Here is a 20,236-nt window from a genome sequence, read left to right as displayed (position 1 = left end):
AACAGGGCTCAACCACCACCCCCATCGTCCCTGGACCCTGCTGCCTCCCCTGATCTGCATCCATCCCACCATCATCGCTGAGCCCTGGGGCTTGCGGAGAAAAGTGATATTAACAAACACATGCAAGTAACACTTTTCACAGCCTCCCAGGTAGCTACTAAGTATGCTGTGAAAAGTGATATTAGCAATCACTTTTCACAGTATTTTTATTAAGTCTACAATATACCCCTCCATATATAAATTATTTGGATGTGTATCTGTGCCTATTTAATTGTTCCTAAATTTAATTATTTTTTTAGGGAAAGTGTCAGTGAGGCCACTAGCGAGAGTTAGTGGCCGCACTCTGAGGCCACCAAAAATTTTGTTTTGATAACCCAGGCACTAGATGGTGCCTCATGGAAGCTAGCCAATAGGAGGTCCCAATCCCCACCCCTCTGCAGTAGACATCTAAGTCTGGGCTGCAGGGGGGTACCTTGCGATTCTCAGCTGCCACCCCCTTTTTTTGGAGTTAGATGCCTATGCCACTTCAGGTAAGTGTGGGAGGAGGAGGAGGGAACCTGCCTCTAACTTTGGTTAGGATACTAATTTAGGAGATCGGAAAAACCTGGTTGAAGCCACCTTCCCTCTGAGAAGGAGAAGGCCTTTGAACAGGCGTCTGCCACTTTTCCAGGGGGCTAGTCTGAGAGGGCCACTTCTCTCTCTCCTCTTGAAGCTGTTCCACTGTGGATAAAATATTTTTAAAAAGTCACTGGAGCAGGGGCAGTGGCTTCTAGGTCTCCCATGTGATTTCTCTAGCAACCACGCTACAGTGAGTCTTGTGCTTGCACACACTGTTGTTGGCCCAATACCTTTTTCTTTTTAAAATTATCTACAGTGGAACAGCTTCAAGAGGATGGATTAAGGAAATACCACATCAGACTATCCCACAGTCCAGGGATCTCCCAGATCTCAGCTGAGTTCCCTAGCTAGTGGGCTAAAAGTTGAGGGAGTTGTCCTTGCTCCCCCTAGTCAGTTTGTCTAGGCCTGCCTCTTGGGGTCCGAGTGGGTGCTGTGACAGCTGAGCAGAGGTTTTTGTGAATGGCAGGATCCCTAAATCTGGGGTTTAAGTGCTTAAATCCTTTCCTGAATCTAGCCTTAATTATTTAAAATTCCTCTGTATCCAAACCTTCATCCCACTACATTTTTATACAACACATGGTGCTGGCTGACTTTTTACACATCTGAACACATGGAAAGTGTGGGAGAAAGTGGATGTTGACTATCAGAGCCTGAGGTAGCAGGGAACTTTGACTCCATGTGCTGAACTACATTGTTGTGCTGGTAAATTAAATTTAGAAATTTAAAAAATATGGATGATACGAACACATAGGGTACCCCCACAAAACTAAATTCTTTTCACTACTCTACAGTGTGATGGTTCAGCATCCATGACTATTTGAGTGCTTGATGCTTCTGCCCAGTCAGTAAGGCACTGACTCAACAAACAATCTAAATCCGTAACTAAAGAGGGTATTGCTTTCTCCAGTATTATGGGAGAAGTGTATGCGGTGATGGTACACACAAGAGAGGGTCTCAACCTCAGCCCTTTATATAATATCACTACTATGCATGAAGGTAAGGGCCAGAGAGCACTTGGCTCAAAGGGACTTTGCAGGGGGAAATTTTTTGTACAAAATAACTTAGTACCTGGCTCATGGTGCTGAATTTATTTATTAATTTTGCCAAACAGTAGTTCCCAGAAGATATGTAATTCCCACAAGATGACTGCAAAACTCTACTTATTAGTTCCCACAAGAAAATTAGCCCAAGCTTTGCAGTGCCTTGGTTCAGTCTGAAGGCATGCATCTTGACACACCCCCAGACAGGGAACAGGGCTGATGTGTGCAAATAGCTGCATGAAATGGTGGGCATAGCTTCAGAGAACAATACAAAACAGTGCACTCTCTTTAAAGTAGACATCTTTATTCCCTGCCCCCTTTGGCTCAACATAGCTAAGCCCAAATTCAGCATAGATGTGAAACAATGCCACTGTGCCACCCACTCCACTGGCTTTGAGGTTTAGTGTCTTTATCCTGCAAGCATTAAGCAAATCAGCACACATATTTTAATTTACAACATACTGTGTTTCACATAATGCTTGTACTAAGCCTGCCCTGAATGATGCTGACAAGAGCTTGAGTTTGGACAATCATGGTACATCTACACAACAAATGGCAGCCTGCAGCCATGAGTCTAAGCCTGGGTTGACAGACTTAGGCTTGCACTATGCTACTATAAATAGCTATGTTGACGTTCAGGCTCAGGCTCTGAAGTCTAGGGTTGGGGTTCAGAGCCTAAGCTCTAGCTTATGCTGCAATATCTACACAGGTGTCTTTAGCACTGGAGCACAAGCCCAAGGTCTGTTGCCCCAGTCTCAGAGATTCTATGCCACAGGCTGTGAGATAAACCCTTGGAGGCCCCAATCCTGCAAGTGACTTCATGTAGGAGCATCCCTGAACCACACCAAGGCCCACTGAAGTCAAGAGAATTCAAGAAGCACAGCATTCTGTCCATAGTCAGTAAGTTGCAGGAGCAGAGCCTTAATGTGTAAGAATGAGAACACTAGCATTTTCATCTCAGTTGTGTGCTTTTAGAGCAGAAGACGTCTCCCTTCTAAGCAGAACTCCTGTCTTAGAACTAGAGAGGAGCCAAGTGCAATATCTGGTTTCAGAAATTAGATTTTGCCTTTTTTTAAACCATGGCTGCAGTACACAGAGTGCACTAACAGAAGCAAGATAGAGGAGGAACTTTAAAAAAAAAAAAAACACACACAAGGCTCTCGAGACATTTTACTTATTTAAGTGGACCAGCTCTTCAGTGAATCAGTATATACTCTTATTTCCAAGAGCATATACTTACATTAGTTTTATTTACCACAACACTGCAATCATTTACACCTAGGCAATATAGAACATGATTACACACACCAAATTAGTTACTATGTAAGAGAATCCAACACACTAGCGCAAAAGGCACAATAAGCACTGCCTGCCTGCATTTCCCCTAATGCACAAGCCTGTCTAGCCAGTTGCTGGTATTCCATGGTTTAGGTATAGTTTTATTTATAATCTCTATTGACTATATGAAATGGTTGACACTGTCATTCAGTATCACATTTTGAGACCGTATGTGCTAAAGAATGTTCCTTTCATCTTTATTTTATTTCAGAATCTGACAAGCAAACTTTAAACTCCAGTCAGTCATTACTTGGCTACGTTTCCATTACATTTACCTTGCTTTGGCAGCACACATATTTGTATTATATATTCTGCTGACTACTGGCCTCTTTGGCACTTCTTAAATTATGGATGCAATTTTTTTGACTATGCACAATACTGCTTTGGCTGTTTTAAATCGCTGATGATTCAATGTACAGCAGCTGTGGCAAAATGGCCAATGTTGTTTTGGTGGGTCCCATGCTTTTCTTGGCAGGGGGGCTAGGACACCACCCCTTGCCCTTGCTGTTGGGGCATCAAGGGTCCCACTAGTGGCCCTGGAAGGTGGTAGAGGAGGGAAATGGGTCTGGGTTTGCTCCTCACTCTAAGCCCCAGCCCCTCCCAACCCCTACAAGTTTCTTACCCTCAGTCCTTGACACTAGGAGAGGAAGTCTCCCTTCCTCCAGTTCTCAGCAACACCCTCTCTGCCTGAAGCAGGGAGGTTTTATTAGGTTTCTGACGGGCCTTAATTGACTACAGGTGCTCCTATTAACCTGCAGTAACCTTTCCTTTTCTACAGGGAACCACACCGTAATTAGGCTAGGGCTTATATATCTCCCCTCTCCCACAGCTCCCTGGCTCTGCTGTATTGCACAGCATATTAAAAGAATTACAGAAACACACTATAAAATATGGTTATTATAGCTATTTCATGCACTACAAAATGGTAAAACATCATAGTACACAGTGGCTCACCTCTGAACAGTTACTGAGGTTACTTGGATACTTTGTATAGTGGCCACTGTCTTACACTTGGAGTGGCAGCTATGCTGCCTAAGAGACATGTTCAATGTTACCTGCAAAGTCAAGGGCATGGAATGTAGGACTCCTAGAAAGGTGTGGATCACCTCTGTCCTGTTTCCATTTGAAGCAAGTTGGAATTATAGTACTTATGGAAGAAGGGAGGTAAATTCAAAAAACAAAGACACATAAAAAACCCAAAAGGGGATACAAAGAGAATTAAAGGGGAAGAGCAATGACAATCAGAAAATCAGTTTGAGCCCAGATGTATTTCACTGGCAGATCTTTTTGAAATTGTATTCTACAAAAGCCTGGATTAATATGCCATCATGTGCCAGCAATGCCCCTCTGCCATATACATTGGTCAAACTGGACAGTCTCTACGTAAAAGAATAAATGTCCACAAATCAGATGTCAAGAATTATAACATTCATAAACCAGTCGGAGAACACTTCAATCTCTCTGGTCACGCAATCACAGACATGAAGGTCGCTATCTTAAAACAAAAAAACTTCAAATCCAGACTCCAGCGAGAAACTGCTGAATTGGAATTCATTTGCAAATTGGATACTATTAATTTAGGCTTAAATAGAGACTGGGAGTGGCTAAGTCATTATGCAAGGTAGCCTGTTTCCTCTTGTTTTTTCCTACCCCCCCCCCCAGATGTTCTGGTTTAACTTGGATTTAAACTTGAAGAGTGGTCAGTTTGGATGAGCTATTACCAGCAGGAGAGTGAGTTTGTGTGTGTATGGGGGTGGGGGGGATGTGAGAAAACCTGGATTTGTGCAGGAAATAGCCCAACTTGATTGTCATGCACATTGTGTAAAGAGTTGTCACTTTGGGTGGGCTATCACCAGCAGGAGAGTGAATTTGTGTGGGGGGGGTGGAGGGTGAGAAAACCTGGATTTGTGCTGGAAATGGCCCACCTGATCACTTTAGATAAGCTATTACCAGCAGGACAGTGGGGTGGGAGGAGGTATTGTTTCATATTCTCTGTGTATATATAAAGCCTGCTGCAGTTTCCACGATATGCATCTGAGGAAGTGAGCTGTAGCTCACGAAAGCTTATGCTCTAATAAATTGGTTAGTCTCTAAGGTGCCACAAGTACTCCTTTTCTTTTTGCGAATACAGACTAACACGGCTGTTACTCTGAAACCTGTCAAAACTGTTGTTTGAGGAGATCTGATAAAGCCACTACAGGAGTTTAACAGAAAGCAAGTAAATTGAAGGCATTATTTTATGGCTGTAGAGGCTTTGTGTAGCCACAGCATAAATATAGACTTACGTGTCTGCTGAATGGATTTAGAGCTGCAAGTGGCAGATGAAGCATTAGTAAAAACTTCCTTAAACTGTGTTTGTAAGATGTTTGATGCTGATTCCAAGCATCCGAGAGCTACATATTTTCTAGGGGTTGGGTGCAGCCCCCAAACACACTGTCAGTGTCAAAAGGGTGGTAAACTGATGCTCCCCTTCCGAGAAACTTCAGTGGGGACTTCTCTTCTCAATCATCAACCTCCCTCCAAAAGAAAAACTGGTTTGTTCATGCTGCTGCAATATTTCAATGGGTGGGAAATAACACCTTGTCTCCACCCAGCTCTAATATTGTCCCTCGTGTCATGAGTTGAGAAGGTTCCTTGATCAAAGCTCACCCTCTGCACTGGGTTAACTTCTTAAAGTGAAGGAGTTATGGCAAGAGCACATGAAAAGTAGATAATCACTGGAGTCACATGAATCCAAATATGAATACAGTGGGTAAAATGGTGTTTGAATGCTGATGAAAAACTGCAAATAAACCATTTGTATCCTCCTCCCTGCAGAGTGTAAAGGAGTAACATTCAGATCTTAGCTTCGCTGTGAATTTGTGCCTTGCAAGGACTAAGCAACAGTTCAGTCATGATCGTTTCCTTTTCCTTGTACTAAATAAGTGGAGATTTCCTCCGGGTGTAAAGAGCACATACCATTTGGAGAACTCACAGAATTGTCTTTCATACGGCAATACGGTCCCCCAGCCAGACTGCTGTCCCTAATTTTATTTTCAACACCCAGCCTCTCTTGGAACAAAAGAAGTGTTCTGACTGAGCTGTCACTGCATTGCTGTGTCTATCAATGCTGCCTTGGAGTCATTTGATTACACAATGTACCAGGCGCTCCGTTTGATTCTGCCTGCAATACACAGTACTATGAATCTAGGGAAAGGAAAAAAAAAAAAACCTACCAGACATCACAAGTGCAATAGTTGTTTTTCCAAGGTATGAACAGATTAGGGCAGCACTGAGCCCTGGGGGGCATGATTCTGCTCATGTGTTCTGGCATAAGTCAGGAGTGGCTCCATTGCAGCCAACAGTGTTACACAAGCAAGCTCAGAACCAGGCCTTATCTCTAATTCAGATGCTGCTGTTTTTGTTTTTAAAACCTCTGTAGTTTCCAATGTGAAGTGGGAAGTGTACACTTACCTGGTGAAATTCTAAGCATTTGAACTTTGCTACCTAGCCTGAGCTATGTAGGGGGAGGGGGAGATAAAAACAAACAAAAACAATTGTTTGCTTTAAAAGATTATATGGAAATTACACTGGATTGAAGTTATTCCTTGTTTTAATTTTTTGTTGCCCAAACAATGAAACATTCTGCACTACATTAGCTGGCATGCACACACGGACCAAACAGTGACTCTCTCCTTTCACTACACACAGAACGGGACCACCGCATGATTGGACAAAGGAAAGCAATTTTGTTAACTCAATACAGCTACTGAGGAACATTTTTCTAGAAAGACAGAAGGCTTTTTGTTTGTTTTCCTCCTGCAAATTCAGCTATGTGGACTGGAGACTATCTTTCAAGGCTCGAAGAACTATAGAGTCTTCTTGTGAAAAGGCTAACGGTGTCCACTGTGGCTGAAATGAGATAACAGTGGTTTAAAATCCACGTACAGCAACAATCAAATGGAAAACTAAGAGAGGCTATAACATTACATAAAGGACAAAGACTTTTGAGACAATCTGTTCAGAGAAGGTATCAAAAGGGAAATAAAGATAATGGAGGCCTGATTCTACAATCATTTAAAGTGGTGTAAACCAGGAGTAACACCACTGAAGTTATACCAGCACAATCAGAATCAAACTAAGTCTTGTATTTATACATCTTATTTATACACGTGCAGATGAGCTGCTTTTCTGACAACTTAGCAGACAATTTAGTTTCTAAATCAAAGTATTAAAACATTTGCTTACTTCACTTGAAGAACTTAATTTCTGTATCGACACAGTCATAGAAAAGGTCTGCTACTTCAGCAGGATCCAGAACCTCTGTACTGGTGAGGATGTCCTCCATAGCTTCTAAGCCTTGTCTTTCAAGGTCTAACATAATCCTCATCAGCTTCTGACCTTTATCCTAAAGGCAAGAAACAGCCAACTTAAAGTACCCATTAAACAAATTCAAGCGACTTTTTACTACTCCTCTCTGCTGGGGGGGCACTTTCACACTATTTGAAAATGTCCCATTCCTCCACCTCCCCCCCCCCGGTACTGATTTTTTTCTTTTTCTACGTTAGTGTGGTAGAACCCGAAGCAAAAATGAAAACAATGGTCTATCATTTAACATGCAGAACAAATAATAGAGACTAGTAATCAAGAAACAACTTTAGTAAAATAGTGAGTAGTAAATTCAAAGGAAATAAGAACGTTAAAGATTGAGCACAGCTTGGGGGATGAAACTTGTATAACTCTGAGAAAAAAGGAATTTCTTTGATTCATCTCAAGTCTGGAAGCTCATTAACAACAAAAATACTGCAGAACAGCCAGGAGTTCCCGGAAGGATTTTCCAAAACCAGGCACGGGTACAGAGAACAGAATGTAGAACAGTATCCCGCAGAACATCACCCTCTTTACTCTAGGTTTAGTCATGGGATTAAAATTAATGAGTTTGCCCATTTACCTTTTAACCTTTGTATAGTCAAACAGCATCAAAGTGAAAGACAGATCAAACGTTACATCTAAATTACAGAGAAGAAAGATTCTAGCCCGGAATAAGGGCTGCATCTGTGTCAGAAACTGAAAGGTTTACTTGGCTGCTGCTTTTCAACATTTTCTATGTAGAAGGTCCTCTCCAGAAAATATATTGCTTTAGCTAGTTTTTAGCATAAAAGTCCACTTTCAACGTGAGTGTCTGTGAATGGTTGCATCAAGTGGCAGGACTGCTGTGTGTGTTTTGGAACGGACTCCTTGAAAAGAAAATGCCATTTCTATCTTCGTAGACTATTTCACTTATACTGGAAGCTGCAAACGAGATTTTCACACTCAGAAGGACCATTTTTAGCAGGAAGGGTGGCTGGGAGTTTTGCAGGTTTTCTTATTGGTACTCTATAGCTCTTCCCCAGAAGGCTAGAGTCACTTATGTTAAGCTTCAGAGTATCAAGAATCCAAAGTTTCAGCATCATGGGCCCTGGTGAATTTAGTATTTGCTCTTAAGGGTGTTCTAAAATTTCACCTCAGAACACTGAATACTTTTCATACAGAGTGGGCTGACTCAGTCTGACTTTCTTCTTTATTCTCCATGATTTGGAGGTTGGCCTCAAATTAATTTTCCAAATCCACTACCGCCTTTTTTAAAAATTTTAAACGTGGTAAGTTAAACTTGTCAAGTTTACCATTTATAATTACTGAAGAAGCCTTCAAGTCATCTTATGTAGCAGTTACTTCCATCACCACCATAGGACTGCTGGGCTTTTCTGATTGTGGGTCTATGTGACTCTACAGCTGACAGCAAAAGACTAACAGGTTGAGGTCAGAAAGTTTTAAACAGAAATAGGCTGCTCTGTTTGCTTTTTGGGCTCAGGCCTTTGTGTAAAACAAAAGCAAAACTTTTCTGAGAGAAAATACCATCATTTAAAGCTACAGAACTGGGGTGGGTGTCACTATGTTAAAAGAGGGTTTTCAATAGCCCTTTCCTCTGAAAAATGCACTATGAACAGTCTTTTCCTTTATTAGCTCAATAATCAGAAGGCATGTGTCTAATGAATCTTACAGAAAAAAAATGAACTAGATCTTGTTTCATTCCCTTAACGGATGAGATGGGATGCACTAGGAGAAGATACAATAAATAGGATGTTTTTTCATGATGCATGGCATTTGGTGGAGCCATTGAATTTACCTGGTTGTGCTGATGATGAAATGGGGGAGTCATCAACCTACTGTACATAGTTTGCCAAAATGGCAGATTATTGATTTAATTCAACAGACCAGTGTTTGAATCCTTAGAACACTGGTGCTGATTATAGTTGTCTGCAGCTGCAGACCCCTTCTGTAAGCCCCCTCGAGAAATCGGATCCCCTTTTATCTAACTGGAGGGTTTGCAGTTAAATTCTCCTTCTTAAACTCCACCACTAGGAGTCTGAATTGAGCTGTCAGCAGGAAACCCTGGCTTCTCTTGCTTTCTGCTGAGGACAGACTACTGCTACCCCCTGTACAACATTTGTTCTCATTCTCTGTCAGCTCCTACTCTTCGTTTCCTTGTGCATCAGTGCAGCACAGCAAGAGGGAGAGGAGGCAGTTGGCGGTCTCGCAAGAGAGCATCAGACCATTCCTACACAGGTCTGAGTATGCACCAATGATTTTGGATGGAAGGGTAAAGACCAAGGAGGGAGCCTTGGACAATGGGGAGGAGAGGCTGACATGCTCTATACTGCTAGCCAGTGTGGATTGTAATAATTGGAGCTCTGCTGATGATAGCTACCTACTTCTTTATTCTGCCCTCTTTATTGCGGGTGAAGTGAGAAAGGCATTTCCTTCTGACAATTTTGACCATCTGTAGAGTGGTCCTTTTGTGACTTGCCTGGTTTAAGGTCACTTTCTCCTCAAGGGAAATCTTCTTTCATGGCCTTTACAAGAGTGGACATCTTTGGCTACACAAATTCTGAGGGGACCAATGCTGCTCAACCTGTAGCCCAAAGGGGGTCCACACCACCCAGGGTAAGATGTAGTTATACATGTGATGTTTACCACTCATGTTCCAGCACCATCCGGTATGGGGTACACAGTGCTCTCTGCTGACGGACTTCATGAGCCTCGTCAAGGTTCCTTCCCCACTCTGAACTCTAGGGTACAGATGTGGGGACCTGCATGAAAACCCCCTAAGCTTATGTTTACCAGCTTAGGTTAAAACTTCCCCAAGGTACAAACTATTTTACCTTTTGCCCTTGGACTTCATTGCTGCCACCACCAAGCATCTAACAAATATATAACAGGGAAAGAGCCCACTTGGAAATGTCTTTCCCCCAAAAATCCTCCCCAAACCCTACACCCCTTTCCCAGGGAAGGCTTGATAAAAATCCTCACCAATTTGCATAGGTGAACACAGACCCAAACCCTTAGATCTTAAGAACAATGAAAAAGCAATCAGGTTCTTAAAAGAAGAATTTTAATTGAAGAAAAAAGTAAAAGAATCACCTCTGTAAAATCAGGATAGTAAATACCTTACAGGGTAATCAGATTCAAAACATAGAGAATCCCTCTAGGCAAAACCTTACGTTACAAAAAGACACAAAAACAGGAATATACATTCCATTCAGCACAACTAATTTTATCAGCCATTTAAACAAAACAGAATCTAACGCATATCTAGCTAGATTACTTACTAAGTTCTAAGACTCCATTCCTTTTCTGTTCCCGGCAAAAGCATCACACAGACAGAGAGAACCTTTGTTTCTCCCCCCCTCCAGCTTTCAGAGTTTCTTGTCTCCTCATTGGTCATTTTGGTCAGGTGCCAGCGAGGTTATCCTAGCTTCTTAACCCTTTACAGGTGAAAGGGTTTTTCCTCTGGCCAGGAGGGATTTTAAAGGTGTTTACCCTTCCCTTTATATTTATGACAAGCCTCAACACACCAACCAATGTTAGATACATTCCCTACTAGACAGGATACAGACAGGGCTGTCTCAGTTTGGTAATTTCTAAAAACTTCTTTTTAGAGGGAAAACAAAATTCCTGCTCTGAGGTATAAAAAGCCACTCCATTGCAAGAGATGAGATGTGCAAGACTAACTATAAATGTGAGTTTGTAAAATTCACATTAACAAATATGTGAACACAAACGACTGCTGAAACAGGAATTGCATAAGATGTCATAACTTTAACAAAAAGTTATACATTATGAATCATTCCATGGCATTTTGGGCTGTATAAGTAGGGGCATTGCCAGCAGATCGAGGGACATGATCGTTCCCCTCTATTCGACATTGGGGAGGCCTCATCTGGAGTACTGTGTCCAGTTTTGGGCCCCACACTACAAGACTAATGTGAAAAATTGGAAAACATCCAGCGGAGGGCAACAAAAATGACTAGGGGACTGGAACACATGACTTATGAGGAGAGGCTGAGGGAACTGGGATTCTTTAGTCTGCAGAAGACAAGAATGAAGGGGGATTTGATAGCTGCTTTCAATTACCTGAAAGGGGGTTCCAAAGAGGATGGATCTAGACTGTTCTCAGTGGTAGCAGATGACAGAACGAGGAGTAATGGTTTCAAGTTGTAGTGGGAGAGGTTTAGGTTGGATATCAGGAAAAACTTTTTCACTAGGACGGTGATGAAGCACTGGAATGCGTTACCTAGGGAGGTGGTTGAATCTCCTTCCTTTGAAGTTTTTAAGGTCGGGCTTGACAAAGCCCTGGCTGGATGATTTACTTGGGGATTGGTCCTGCTTTGAGCAGGGAGTTGGACTAGATGACCTCCTGAGGTCCCTTCCAACCCTGATATTCTATGATTCCGACATCTCAGTACTCCGGGATACAGTTCAACCTGTGATATTCCTGCCACAATCCTATTATAATGTGACAAAAGTTTTATAACACATCCCAATAACCAGTAACACCATTCAAAATAACTCTGTATCTTGTGACCAAATATACCGCTGTATTCACACTTGACACACTACTGTAATAATCTTTGTACAAGGTATGCCTTGTAAGATATCATTAGAAAACTCAATTTGCTGGTCAGTATTGTCCTGATAAAATGTGTGCCAACATTGTACGTGAAGCAATAAGAGTCCCCTGTATGATGTTATTAACACATGTTTCAAACCCCACTCCTCCACCCAGGCAGTAGGGCAGACCTGACTTAATGAAGGAATGTGTGCTTGCCTTAATGTTCATTTAAGCAGTAAACAGAGTCATCAAGCAAGGAGGGAACACAATGGAAGTTCAAAGACGTGAAAATAACCCAGCAGGGACTATCCTTTCACATAGACTCTGTCTCTGGGTCTCAGCTAGAAATGTTTTTTGAGAGGACAAACTATAAAAAGGAGGGACAAACACCCCAAGAGACTCCCCTCCCTCTTTCCCACCTCATTCTCCACACCTGAAAAGACAAAAAGAAACAACCATTGGACTCTGGGGGATGGGTCTTGACCTGAGAGTTTGGTCAGTAATCTGCTGGAAGCATGTGGCGAGAAAGTTTGCTTTGCAACAGAGTTAGTTTCTTAAGTAGATACTAGTAAGAGTTTTATCTTTACTTTTCTTGTAACCACTTCTGACTTTTATGCCTCATTATTTATACTCACTTAAAATATCTTTGTAATTAATAAACTTGTTTTACTGTTTTATCTAATCCAGTGTGATTAAGTTGAAGTGTCTGGGTAACTCTTTAAGATAATAAACTGGCATGTTATTCCCCTATAGGAACAACAGACAATATATTTATACTGTCCAGAACAGGGCTGGACAGTACAGGACCTACATTTCTGGGGAAAAGATCTAGGACTGGGAATGTGTTGTGGTCACCCTGCAGTATAACCCAGGCTGGTGAGAGCCAGGGTATAGTTGGCAGGCTGCAGTTACACACAAACAGTCAGGGTGTGACTTGCATGCTGGAAGGCTGTTTGTGAGCGGCACAGGTGGGAGCTACATCAGCAAGGCATTGTAAGGTACACAAGGTTGCAAGGCAGAGGTGACACAGCCCCCCACTGATCTGGATTGTGCCCCGCATGTCACATATGTACAATGATTGCCTTTGAAAGTTTGAGGGATTTTATATGAGTTTTTCAGGCTCTTGTAAGTTTCCCTTTGATTCTTTTTAAGGAGCAACTTGGGCGACCTGTCAGTTTTTTGTAAACATCTCTAAACTTTGATAGTGTTCAATAATGCAGCACTTAAAGAAAAAAGCCCACCACCACGCATGAGCCCTATACAGAAGCAGACAACTTTCATCGTTTTAAAATTCTATAAGCTGAGAGTCTGAATAATAAACTCTGCCAACATCTGATGGGAATTTTTTTTTAGTTCCATGTTTACAAAAATTAGTAAGAAAAGAATGCAACCAACTATGGCTAAAATGTTCACTCCTCCATTTTTACTTCTAAGCCTCTATTCAGATTTTTAAGTGGGGGGAACCCCACTAATTTCCTTTTAATTAGATTTAAAAGTTTCGGTGGAAAAAGATTTTACAGAAACTTTTCTAGAAAGAATGAAGCATAAGTCATGCAAACATACAAATTTTTGTTCCCACAGTCAGCATTTTAGATCCCGGGTGTTTTAGTTTTAAGAAAAAAACCTGTCTCTAAAGGCTCCAGGTCCTAGAGGCTTTACCTGATTATTCTCAGTGACAGATCGGGCCCGCTCATGTGCCTTGTACAGTTCATGTCTCCGGTCAGGCTTCTCCTGGAACCGAGGTCTCTTTTTTACAGGATCATCATCACCAAGAAAAGGCGATTGAACTTTTGGTACTAGTTTGACGTCATCAACGAAGATGAAAGGTTTAAATATGGACCTGAAAGAGATAAGAACCTTATTCACAGGGACATTGTGTATATCACTCAGCAGTATATCCAGGCTACTTTGCCAACAGAGATGCATTGGACAGTATTGCATGTGCATATCTATATTACTGTGGCAGGATGGGGTCAGATATGGCACAAAAATAACCTCTTCTAAAAGAAGGAACACATGCCACAAGAAAAATCCATGTGCTTTCAAAAACACTAGGTCCTGCAAAGCTTTACATATTAACCTCTCTTTCTCCCCCTCCATGTCAGTTTCCCCATTTCTGTGAATTATAGCATTGAGCTTCCTTCCTCTTGATTTTTTTTTTGGGGTGGTGGGAGAAGAGGGTAAATGTTTTGATCATCTTTAAATCCCAAAGTTTAGCCCCATACTACTCTCTTGCTTTCTTTTTTCCTTCATGTTCTCTCATTCCACACTTTAAGTAGTCTGTGGAAGCTGTGCTTAGAGTTTTCAAAGAAATTAACTGGCTCAGAACCAGTCTCCCAACCTAAAACTTCCCAGTGCTCTTACATTTGCACAGCATCAATTTATATGTCAATAAAGCTCTTCACACAATATACATCTTAAGTCCTGCACTCAGTTCAGAATTTCTTTGCTGAAACAAACTGAAGGTGGATATATTTAAAGCCACCCACTTATGAGGGCTAGAGGAAGATTTCTGGCCAAGTTATTACACAACCTACTAAGTATCTCTGAAGATTTGGCATTGACCAGCAGTGTCCAAATTGGGAAGTCAAGGAGAGGTTAAAGAAATGGTTACACAGAAAATACTGTAATATTTTTCATCAAACAAAGCATTTCAATCTGGAATTAGATGGGAGCTCAAAATTAAACACTGGATTTGAAACCTGTCCCTAACCTAAGGGAATTTCATATATAAAATCTAGATCTAACCTCTTGCTTAGAAACACAAGAGCAAATACTTTTAATAAACTGCATGTCACACATTTGTTTTTTAAGGCAGTGCCCTTCAGCCAGTGTGAAGGAGGATGCTAAAAGGTGAAGGACTTTTGAAAAGAAGATTGAAAAGTAACGACGGACCAGGAAACTGAAGTCCATCACTGCTGCTCTATCCATCACTGTTGAGAAGCCCTGCCATCAAAAGGTTCTGACCTGAACAAACTGGGGCAAGACATGTCTTTTATTACAGATTTTTTTAAGAGAAGGCATGTAAAGCAGAAGTGACAGTAGCATGCAGAAATGGGCTGTTATTCTTTATTTGTATTTTAGCTGCACCTATTGTCTCTGATTGACAGCCATGGAGATGGAAATGCTCTCTGAACAGCGGAAGCAGGAGCAGCGCACACTGTCCCAACAATGCAGCTCAGTCTTAAACCACAGTGACCATTGCTAAGGGAGACAGTTCAGTCTCCAAGGCCACTGAATCATTGGCATCTGCAGAAACTGCCAATGAGAGTACCAGTTAGATAAGACGATAGACCACCTCACCCGCCCAGTGCCATATGTTGGGGGTTTTGTGAGGAGGATGCTTGTCCAATGAACTGCACTGAGACTAACATTTTGCATACATTCATGTTGTCAGTGTTTCCTATTGGGAACGATGGGGAGTGCGGATGAGAAGAAAAGCTTTGTGACTCCCGGCTGGGGAGGCAACAGTTAACAGACAGAGCTCAGATGAACCTGAGGCTCATTAGCCTCCCTGAAACCCAACCCTTTCTTATTTATAAGACAGACAATCAGCTGCTAGGGGTTTTCAGGGAGTGAGGAAGCAGGCTGGCATGACCAGAGTGGGACAGCTTTTCTCTTCACAAAGACACACAAACTCAGAGCTGAAAGTGAGTTTTTATTACATTTGATCATAGTTTGTCTAGAAAAGTTTTAACTCACAGAGAAGCAGGAACTCTGGTGTGGCTGTTTTTTCTTAATGTCTTGTGTACAAACCTTGGTTTATGGGGAATATAGGGTGCTGGAGCTAGGGGTGCTGCTGCACCCCCTGGGTGTAAGTGGTTTCCATTATATACAGGGGTTTACAGTATGGTTCAAAGCTCTAAGCACCCCCCACTATATAAATTGTTCCAGCACCTGTGATGGGGAGAGGGAAGGACCTCTGCAAGTCTGTCTGTTTGCAGCCAGGCTAGAGGCTGTAGCTTTGCTATGGCAAGGAAAGGAATTCCAAAGGGTGTTTAAAGCCTGCTGCAGCCTTTATGCGACACAGATGGGAGAGCAATGGGCCTTGGTAAGGCAAAGAGTATTTTGGAGAAGCAAGCCTACCTACTGCCTTGTTCAGAGTCCAATGAAGACTTGAGTTCCAGGTGAAGGGTGAACCTCCCTTCAGCACTAAAGTGATCCCACAGGGGTCTCTTAGTCACTAAGGGCTTGTCTACATTACCTGCTGGATTGACGAGCAGCGATCGATCCAGTGGGGGTTGCTTTATTGCGTCTAGTCTAGATATGATAAACCGACTGCCGAGAGCTCTCCCGTTGACTCCGGTACTCAACCAGGGCAAGAGGCGCAGGCAGAATCGACGGGAGAGCGTCAGCCATCGACTTACCGCAGTGAAGACACCGCGGTCAATAGATCTAAGTACGTCGACTTTAGCTACGTTATTCACGTAGCTGAAGTTGCCCAACTTAGATAGATTTCCTCCTTCCCCACCCCACGGTGTAGACCAGGCCTTAGAGTACTTCAGGAAGTAGCTAAAGCAACCATCTTTGAGAATTTATGGAGAATGGGTGAGGTCCCAGAGGACTGGAGAAGGAAAAACACAGTACCTACCTTTAACATGGGGAATGAGGAGGGCCTGGGGAACGATATAGGCCAATCAGCCTAGCCTCTATAAATGGAAAGATACTGGAACAAATTATTAAGCAATCAATTTATTCAAACCTAGAAGATAGTAAGATAAGTAACAGCCAACAAGGATTTGTCAAGAACAAATCATGCCAAACTAATTCAATTTTCTTCTGATGGCGTAAACAGCCCATTGGCATGGGGGAGGGAAGGGAAGGGAGAATCAGTAGACGTGGTATACCTGGATTTTAGTAAGGTTTTTGACAGGCCCCAGATGACAGTCTTATGAGAAGAATATAAGAACTATGAAATTAACTATAAGGTGGGTACACAACAAGTTGAAAGACCATATTCAGAGTAGTTATCAATTGTTCACTACAAGCTGGGAGAACTTATCAAGTGGAATCCCAGAACGGTCTGTCTTCTGTGAATATTCTGTATTTTCATTAATGACTTGGACGATGGGAGTTAAGAATATACTTATAAAACTTGTGGGCAACATCAAGTTGGGAAGGGTTCCAACCACTCTGAAGAACAGGATTCAAGTTCAAAATGACTGACAAATTGAAGAACTGAAATCAACAAGATGAAATTTAATAAAGACAAGTATAAAATACAGCCCTTAGGAAGGAAAAATCAAATGCACAACTACAAAACAGGGAATAACTGGCTTGGCCGTAGTACTGCAGAAGAGAATCTGGGTGTTATAGTGGATCACAAACTGAATGAGTCAGTGTTGTGGAAAAAGGCAAATGCCATTCTAGGATATATTACCATGTAAGGCACAGGAGGTAATTGTCCTGCTCTACTCAGCATTGGTGAGGCCTCAGCTGGAATAGTGTGTACAGTTCTGGGCACCACACTAAGATGTGGACAAATGGGAGAGTGTGTCCAAAGGAGAGCAACAAAAGGGATAAAAGATTTAGAAAATATGACCAATGAGGAAACGTTGAAAGAACTGGGCATATTTATGTAGAGAAGAGGCTGAAGGGGGAGTCTTCAAATAGATAAATGGTTGTTACAAAGAGGATGGTGATCAATGATTCTCAGTGTCCATGAGGGTAGGACAAGAAGTAATTTGTTTAATTTGCAGCAAGAGAATTAGGTTAGATATTAGGTAAAACTTTCTAGCTAGTAGGATAGTTAAGCACTCGTGAAATCACCATCCCTGAAGGTTTTTAAGAAGGTGTTAGACAAACACCTCTCAGGGATGGTCTTGGTTTACTTAATCCTGCCTCAGCATGGTGGGAGGGGGACTAGATGACCTCTCAAGGTCCCTTCCAGGTCTACATTTCTATGATTTCTAAGACAACTAATAGTCATCTGACTGTAGTGACCTTTGGTTGTCCAAGGGGATAGTCAGATCAGCATCCTCTCCCCAAAATTATCATTTCCCTAATGTACAGTAAGTGGCAAATATTTTCTTAAGCTGCATGTGGTTTAGTTTAAAATACAATGCAGAGTGACCCAAGCTGGGATTCACAGTTCATGGTGAGAGAGACTTGTTAGGCCATGGGTTGTTCCCTATAGTATTCCCCAGTACTCTGTCCTGCCCAGATTTAAGCAATAGGGTTTTTATTTCTTCTCAAGAGGACGTTTCAACAAACCTTTACGTAAAAATGTTTCCTGCTATTCATCATAACTTTTCTTTTGCTAATTTTATGGTGTGGTAATTTTATATGGGGCTGTGGCCACTTAGGCCACCCTAAGCAGTTCCTCTCCCTTTTTGAAGTTTACACACTGTATATATAGTACTCAGACTTGTGTGTTCTTTTAATCACGGTCTGGACAGTAGGTACAGGTTAGTGTGTCAAGTCTTTCTTTTACTCTCCCTGCCAGTCACAGGATACAGAATCAAACCGCACCACTAGGCCCAACAAACAGAGTAGGGCTGGGAGCAGAACACAACAGCTGTGATGTCAAATTGATCTAGCATGTTTCATGTAAATATGTGTGGGTTTTTTTATTTTTTTATTTCTTAAAAAAAAAAAGCTTAAGTGGTCACTGGCTTTTCAACTCTGCTAGCTTCTATTTTAAATTGCAATAAGCTACATTTAAGTCACATAGCACTTCAGTGTTCCAACAAGGCTTCTAGGATGCATGTAAAGGCTCTGTCTGTTGAATGTGTTTCTTATGCTTTCTAACATAATGTAAAATGTTAGTAACCAGGCATGACTGTGTCAGACTTGTCTACTCTGACAGGAAATGGTTTTTATAGTACCACAAACTTGGGTGAGGAAGGGACAAAGGGATCACCTTGCCTGTTTTAAAGAATCAGATTTGAACCTATGAAACAAAATCTGAGTCAAGGTTGAAACTTCCCTTTAACTCTGTTCTAAAAGTTACTGGAACTAACAACATTGTGGGTTCACAAATTAACAAATGGAAATGGGGCGAATTAGGAAAGTGACTCGCAGCAAAAAGTCGTTTTGGTTTTCAAGAGTCTATTTTGAAGTATAGGCATCAGTACTGTACTTGTCCTTTTATTGAGGTATTAATACCCTGATCTAAAGCCCATACAGTCAATCGAAGACTTAATGGATTTTGTATCAGGTCTTTGTGGATTTTTTTTTTAAGATAAGTCTCTTGACATAATTAAGTACAAGAACCACGAATATTCCAAGAAAAGTTTCACCGTAACTTTATATTAAACGTGATACAACCTAGATGCAGCATAGCTTGTCAGACATCTAGTTAGCAACATGAATATGTTCAAGTTCTTGGGTTTTTTTACATTAAATCCTAATATATCTCAAAACTGCGAATGAGAAGTGCTTTAAATGCTACATGCACAATAATATTACTCACTCACAGTATTATTACTTTTGTAACACTTTGAGAACATCTGAATAAAAACTGAAAGACTAAAACTTTTTCCCATGTTGGTTTTGGGTGACTAAGCAGAGATTGCAACTTCTAAGAACTGCCACATTTTCCATAAAGTTGAATTAAGATAACTAAACATTTTTTTGAATTGTTTTCATTTCTGTAGTTTAAGAATGAGGTTTGGACAAATTTGTTCAAACTTATTTTGGCAACACTGGAAATAAAAAGGCCAGAACAATGGAATATCACTAAGCATCTTACAGTACATGCTCAGCCATTATAATATGGGGCACTGTGAGAATAATTATTCTCTTTCTCAAGATTAAAATTTAAGAACTTAAATTGAATTTACATTAATTTTACCACTGTCTGCTGATATCCCCCATAAGTGAAATGGAACAGAAGGAAAGGATGTCCCATTTAAAAGGACTTGCCTCCATGGTGAATTATTTTTCAATTACCAAAGCCAGCACTCTGAACAAGTTAAAATACCATAGCAGGGATTTAAGTGTAAGACCAAATGTATGGAATGTTAGTGAGCTACTGTTCTTTACACTAAGATTAACAAAATGTTTTTTGTCCTAGTACCATAGATATTTACCAGGATTTCTACTTCAACTGCATTAAAAGAGAAACCCATGTCTTGAAAACAAAGACATGATCCAAAGGGTGTATGGGCGGGGCATACAGCAGGTGCTGAATCTTTTGACACAGAACATAGTCCTTGTGTGGTGAGCATAGACAGGAATTGCAGCACACCTCTGTGAAGGGACATGATAAAGGGGAAGGACGGTTATATGCACCCTCTCCCTCTTTGTTCACCAATGCAGAGCCAGTCACAAGGGGCCCTAAATTTGTCACTAAAATCAGTTTAATAGCTTTCAATGTACATACACA

At 41.4% G+C, this 20,236-nt stretch overlaps 1 protein-coding gene across 2 annotated transcripts in view; it reads right to left on the bottom strand.

Annotated features, from left to right (window-relative positions):
- SCRN1 (secernin 1) overlaps positions 1–20,236 on the bottom strand; it is a 144,186-nt gene that overhangs the window by 78,578 nt on the left and 45,372 nt on the right. Inside the window, exons 7-9 of one of the 2 annotated variants that reach the window (XM_073333593.1) lie at positions 13,567–13,747; positions 7,224–7,383; positions 2,809–6,887 (exon numbers count right to left, since the gene is read on the bottom strand). In XM_073333593.1, coding sequence (XP_073189694.1) covers positions 7,225–7,383; positions 13,567–13,747 — 340 coding nt within the window. In that variant the 3' untranslated portion in view covers positions 2,809–6,887; position 7,224. Of the gene's footprint in view, positions 1–2,808; positions 6,888–7,223; positions 7,384–13,566; positions 13,748–20,236 lie in introns of those variants that run through there. The other variant, XM_073333594.1, reaches the window with a different exon arrangement.

This window comes from Lepidochelys kempii, chromosome 2 (genome assembly GCF_965140265.1).
Source record: "Lepidochelys kempii isolate rLepKem1 chromosome 2, rLepKem1.hap2, whole genome shotgun sequence".
Taxonomy (NCBI): domain Eukaryota; kingdom Metazoa; phylum Chordata; order Testudines; family Cheloniidae; genus Lepidochelys; species Lepidochelys kempii.
This window is presented reverse-complemented; position numbering and strand designations above follow the sequence as displayed.